Here is a 7,066-nt window from a genome sequence, read left to right on the forward strand (position 1 = left end):
AATTTTCAATAGGTACACTTTTGTACAGTAAATGAATATTAAAGGCTGAAGATGTTGTAAGAGTCATACTCCTGTTGTTATTTTATTTATTTATGCAACATGTACTGTGATATAACAAAAAACATTATGTGATATATAATTATACAAGTATTACAAAATTAACAGTATCAAAGCGTTTAGTACAACAATATACATAACTGTCTGTGTCTATAGGCCTACTGTGTTTAGTACATGGGTCACATGATGCTCACGTCTCATAAAGAGTCTAGCGCTTATTACTTAGAATGAATTGAAGTTGCAGTTTGTCTTTCTTTCTGCAGGAAGCATACAGGTCTTGCATCACCTTGATTGCACGTTCAGCTATCTGATTACTTCGTGGTATGTCGATGACGGATGGCTCTTTCTTCCAGTGATTTTTGAATGACTGCAATGCCTTTTTGTAAGGCTTCAATACATCAGATAAATTCTTGAAGTCATTGTCATTGTACTTTTGACTACTAAACCAATGTTCTGCCCACTCATATGAAATGAACCTGCAAACCTTCTCCAAATTCTTTCTCGCTTCAGACATAAGAATGAACGCCAGAATGGCGAGAATGGCTCTTGAGTTCCATCTGGCATTGCTCATATTAGGAATGTTCTGAAAGTGAATCAGAGGGAAGTTTCTTTGTTCTTCATAGAACCTAAACACTCTTGTTAAATGGTACAAAAACTTCATATCGTCTCTCCACCCTGATTTATCAAGAATTTCTACAGTTCCATTCACAAACTTATCCTTCAGTTCATCATACTTATTCAACAGTTCAGACACAAATGGGTATTCAATGTTTGGAGATTTGGTATCACCCCCAAGTTCTTCGTCCATCACCAGACGGAGAATCCTGTCTAGTACGTGATGCTGACAACCGATAAATTGTGGTATTGTGACACCCTTTAATTTAAACATACGTTGCAACTTCACAACAACTCCATTTCTCTTCCCAGTATTGACGTTTGTTGTATCAGTAATGATCATCTTAATTGAATTCCACAAATTGTATTCATCAATAAGTTTGGCAATTTTTTCAGCAACAGTTTCAGCTTTGCCATCTTTTAAACGCAGTGCATCAAGTTTCACGTCAGTTCTTTCATTCTGAAGTACAACTACCTGATATTCCTTATCATCTATTCGTTTGCCGTCAAAGTGTAAGGACCACTGTTCCATTTTAAGTTGTTGTATCATTTCTTTTTTTAATTTACCTGCCTCTTTGAATATGGACTTGTAAATTGCTGATTGACTTGGAGTTGGAATATGAATACCTTGTTGTGATAATACATTGCATATTTTAGCAGCTTTCTTTGTGGAAACTCCACTTGATGATCCATACTTACAGCAAATTTACTTTTGTAGTGCTTTCTAGTTTTTTTCTGAGTGTCCTCATCATCGTCTTTATCACCGTCGTCGTCTTCATCATCTTCACTCTTACTTTTGCAGTTTTCAGATTCAGTACCACTGTCTGTGGTAGACAGGACTTGTGATGTGGAAGGTATTGCTGTTCCAGACTGGACTTTCCTTCTCTTGGAAGGGTGAATGGTTTCTTTACTTGCCACTTGTCCTGTTGAGTACCCCACCTGTCCTTTACTTTCTTTTTGTAGGTGGTATAGACGTTTATCTTCCGAGGATAACCACTGGCCATTCACTTTCGTGATGTCAAATAATGCATTGAGAACATCATATTTTCCACGCTTGACACATTCATCATAGACCTTCAGCACCTTCATAAGCTTTGCTCTTATCACTTGATCAGACACACGTGGAAAATTCAGTTTATTGTCCCACAATTTTGTAATTTCCTTAGAAATTTGGTCTATTCGTTCTTTTCTTCCTTTAACATATGCTCCGAGAAACTGGTATCTTCCTACGATCTGCAATTGAAGTGGTATTCTGGATTTTTCATCGAGTGAATGTTCTTCTACAGCCACGCTTCCTCTTCTTCTGTGTGACTCTTGAAATCTCACCAAATTTTTAGTCCAAGTCTTCTTGTTCTTTGTTACTGTGGTATGACTTTTCTTGTGAGACATCATATAATATTGTTACGACTTTACGGATAGCTGAGCGTAAATATCCGTTTAATAAAGTCGTTTAATTAATAAAATACTTTAACTGTATAGTAATCCAATTATAGTTCGATAATCCAGTCAATGTTGATAACAGTTCGATAATCCAGTCCGTATCCTAACGATAATGCTACAACTACTTATACTTCGTACACTTACAGCGTCTTTAGTTCGCTACAGTAGTTCCTTATTAGCTCAGTTACACGCAGAGTACTTCATAGAACTATTCACATTATCAACACTGAGCTCTGACAGCATCTCGCTTATATAATTATTTAGAGCTTCCAGAATGTTCTACTAAGTTCTATAATCTTCTACAGTCTGTTACAGTCGTCTATATCACCGTGGTAACACAATGACGTCATCACATAACAATTCCAAGTATTTGCCGGCACACGGCCGTTTCGTTGCCATGGTAACGTGTGGCGTTATATTTATAAATTCATAACAAAATAATGAAATAAATGGAATTAAGCTGAGAATTAAGCTTAAGATTAAAACATCGGTCAAAAATGAATGTATAAAAATGGTAAATCAAATTTTTATTTTGGGGGTGACCTTTTTTTGTTGCAGAAAGCTATTTGGGCCTTTTTTCATGATTTTAGGTAAAAGTTCATCGATTTATGATACAGGAAACATTTTATTTGAAAAAAAATTAAAAAGTCATTTCCCTAATATATATATATATATATATATATATATATATATATATATATATATATATATATATATATATATAAATTAGTAAAAACACTTATCTAACTTTTATCTTCGACTTGAAGTTTCACCATTGCTGGATCATCAGGAAGAGTGATCCAGCAATGGTGAAACTTCAAGTCGAAGATAAAAGTTAGATAAGTGTTTTTTACTAATTTATTATTGCTCTGTTTTTTAAGAACATTGAGCACTCTATTTGTAAAATACACTAACATAATTTACATATATATATATATATATATATATATATATATATATATATATATATATATATATATATATATATATATATATATATATATATATATATATATATATATATATATATATATATATATATATATATATATTAGGGTTAAGCGATTTTGACTCTTTTTTTTTTTAGTTTAAATGAGTTCTTGAGGTTCCTCTTTGGATTCTAAATTTTTGATGGGTCCTAATATTGTTGAAATTATTTTTTTCTAAACTGTATCAACTTGATACTTAAAATAAGCAAAATAATATGCTGATTTTGAAAATAATATTTGTTTTTATTAAAAAATTAAAATTAAAAAAGTAGAGTTGTTTTTTTCATTAAAAACCCCCGTCCTCAACAAATCAGGGGTTTTAAAGTATATTTTTGCAAGTATTTTTTTCACTAAAAATTTTTTTAATAAAATTATTATTTATGAAACCAACATTTTTTCTGCTTTTTTTGAGTCCAAGGTTGATATGGTTTAGAAAAAAAAAAATTCAAAAATATTAAGACCTGTCAAGAATTTAAAATCCAAAGAGGACCCTCAAGATCTCATCAAAATCAAAAAATATTTTTTTACTTTTATCTTATAATTAATAGACATTGATTTGTGTCTCAGTAATATTGGTTTTTAAACTCTTTTTTTTTTGCTATGAAAATCGCTATATATATATATATACATATATATATATATATATATATATATATATATATATATATATATATATATATATATATATATATATATATATATATATATATATATATATATATATATATATATATATATATATATATATATATATATATAACATATATATATATATATATATATATATATATATATATATATATATATATATATATATATATGTATATATATATATATATGTATATATATATAAATATATATATATATATATATATATATATATATATATATATATATATATATATATATATATATATATATATAATATTTAAGTGACATCTTTAACAGTATGTGTAATAATCTTATAAGCATTAAAACATCATATACGGTATCATACTATTTATTTCTTTTTTTTTTATTTTTTATTTTTTACGTAATATTTCGGCTCATATAGTGAGAGCCATTATCAAACTGATAAAACCGTTAAAAAAAACCCGTTTAAAAATTATAATAAACGTAACCAAATGATGTCATTGCAACGTCAGATATTCAACATTTTCAATTTTACAAAAAATGGTTTCCAATGGTGAGTCATCACCAAATTGCCATTGTCACGATTTAAAACGTTTTCTTTAGGTTTTGTTGTGTAGTTGTTTGAAATTACAGAAAGCGTTTTAGGGTTCTCCCAGTTTATTTTACCATTACAATGTTGTGAATGTTCTACTATTCCAGATGTTTCCCAGTTGGCTTTTGTAACATTATTTTTATGTTCTTGAATTCGTGTGGAAATCTTTTTTCTTGTTTCACCAATATAACATGAACCACATGTGCAATTAAGTTGGTACACTCCTGGATGACTGTTCGGAGGCAGTTTAGACTTGTTTCGGCAGAGTATATTTATCAAGGGATTACCAAAACGGAAGACTGTTTTAACACCGACTTTACGAAACTCTCTTCTTAGAACAAGGCTTAATTTTGATTGAAAATCAATAGCAATATTTCTAAAAATCAACGTCTAGCTATCAATGAACTAAAAAATTCAACCAACATAAAATTATATCCATTTGATAAAGGTAATGGATTTGCCATTTTAAATTCAGAATCAGCAATACAAAAAATAAAGGAACAACTTGGCAATTGCGCAATATCTACAGTTGATCCAACTCAGAAGTTCCTAAATCTTATTCAACGTACCCTTAGTAAATTAAAAAAAGATAAAAAACTAGATAAAAAAACATATGGTAAAATATATTCTTCAGATGCAATTCCACCCCGTTTGTATGGTTGTATTAAAGCACATAAAAGTGAAAAAGGTTATCCAATGCGAATAATAGTTTCGACAATTGGCACACCACCCCATAAACTTTCGCAACATCTTGTTGAGATAATACAACCAACTTTAAATAAAAATGAATGCCGTGTTAAAAATTCATTTTCGTTTGTATCAACAGCAAAAGAATGGTTTATTAATGACGAAGTTCAAGTGTCATTTGATGTTATTAATTTATACCCATCAGTGCCACTTGATAAAGCAACTGTTACAATTATTGATATGCTAAACAAAGATAGAGATGATCTTATTCAACGAACTAAATTATCTTTAGTTGACATTCATAAACTTATTGATCTCTGTATTAGTAAATGTTATTTTTTATGGGAAGACAAAATATATATTTTAAAAAACTGGTTGTCTTGTCAGAAGCATATTTACAACATATTGAATCTAATGCTATTCAACAGGCTTTAAATCTCAATATTGCACCAAAGTCTTATAAACGTTATGTTGATGATAGCCATGCTCGATTTAATAATATTGATGACGCAAATTCTTTTTTAACACTTTTAAATTCACAAGATAAATCAATCCAATATACATGCGAATACGAAAATGCTCAACACCAATTAAATTTTTTAGATATTTGTATTTCAACCAATCACTCCCTTCACAAATATGAGTTTTCCATACACCGTAAAGATGCAATTACAAACGTACTTATAAAACCAAAATCATGTATTTCACCGAATATCGCAGTTAGTATTTTTAAAGGTTTTTTAGCTCGAGCATACAAAATTTGTTCAGAACATAATATTCAAGACGAAATTAATTTTCTTATTAAGGTTTTTACTGAAAATGGACATTCATATAAACAGTATTCAGATATTGCTAAAAATTATAAATACTCCACAAATAAATCTAGTTCTCAAAAAATTGATACCAAAAATCTTGTTATTTTACCATGGATCCCAAAATTAAGCCTTGTTCTAAGAAGAGAGTTTCGTAAAGTCGGTGTTAAAACAGTCTTCCGTTTTGGTAATCCCTTGATAAATATACTCTGCCGAAACAAGTCTAAACTGCCTCCGAACAGTCATCCAGGAGTGTACCAACTTAATTGCACATGTGGTTCATGTTATATTGGTGAAACAAGAAAAAAGATTTCCACACGAATTCAAGAACATAAAAATAATGTTACAAAAGCCAACTGGGAAACATCTGGAATAGTAGAACATTCACAACATTGTAATGGTAAAATAAACTGGGAGAACCCTAAAACGCTTTCTGTTATTTCAAACAACTACACAAGAAAAATTCGCGAGGCCATTGAAATACAACGTGTACAATGTTCAAAACCTAAAGAAAACGTTTTAAATCGTGACAATGGCAATTTGGTGATGACTCACCATTGGAAACCATTTTTTGTAAAATTGAAAATGTTGAATATCTGACGTTGCAATGACATCATTTGGTTACGTTTATTATAATTTTTAAACGGGTTTTTTTTTTTAACGGTTTTATCAGTTTGATAATGGCTCTCACTATATGAGCCGAAATATTACGTAAAAAAAAAATAAAAAAAAAAAAAAAAGAAATAAATAGTATGATACCGTATATGATGTTTTAATGCTTATAAGATTAAAGAATCTCTCTGTGTCAACATTGTAAGGTAGTACTTTGCAGTGAATCGATTGATTTTACAATAGCTAGTAAGAATGGTATGGAGACCAATAAACAAACAAACATCCAAAATTGTTATCCAAATTCATCGTTAGTTTCTTTGATTTCTAATATGGAAGTAGTTTTCATAGAATATATTGAAAAGTGGCTTGATATGGAAAACCTGGCTTTTAGATTATCTTCCAAAATAATGGAAATATGTTCTTTTGAGTTTTTATTCAAATATCACTTCGAACATGCTTTTTACCTACAAAAAAAAATAGTCCATATATTCGTCATATCACGAATATTTTATTTTATTAAACTGTATAACCGAGATCTTTCTCCACGCAATAAAAAAACTATAAAAAGATGGAACGTTTGCTACAAAAATAATTTCAATTGTATAATAACAACAATTATATATATATAT

The 7,066-nt window shown here is 29.4% G+C and overlaps 1 protein-coding gene across 1 annotated transcript; it reads left to right on the forward strand.

Annotated features, from left to right (window-relative positions):
* Positions 1–2,224: 2,224 nt before the first annotated feature.
* LOC136090921 (uncharacterized) lies at positions 2,225–6,425 on the forward strand. Its single transcript, XM_065817898.1, has 3 exons — positions 2,225–2,307; positions 4,695–5,338; positions 5,401–6,425. Exons 1-3 carry the CDS (start codon positions 2,225–2,227, stop codon positions 6,423–6,425), a joined length of 1,752 nt encoding a protein of 583 aa, XP_065673970.1.
* Positions 6,426–7,066: the final 641 nt, after the last annotated feature.

Source organism: Hydra vulgaris, chromosome 14 (assembly GCF_038396675.1).
Source record: "Hydra vulgaris chromosome 14, alternate assembly HydraT2T_AEP".
Classification (NCBI taxonomy): Eukaryota; Metazoa; Cnidaria; class Hydrozoa; order Anthoathecata; family Hydridae; genus Hydra; species Hydra vulgaris.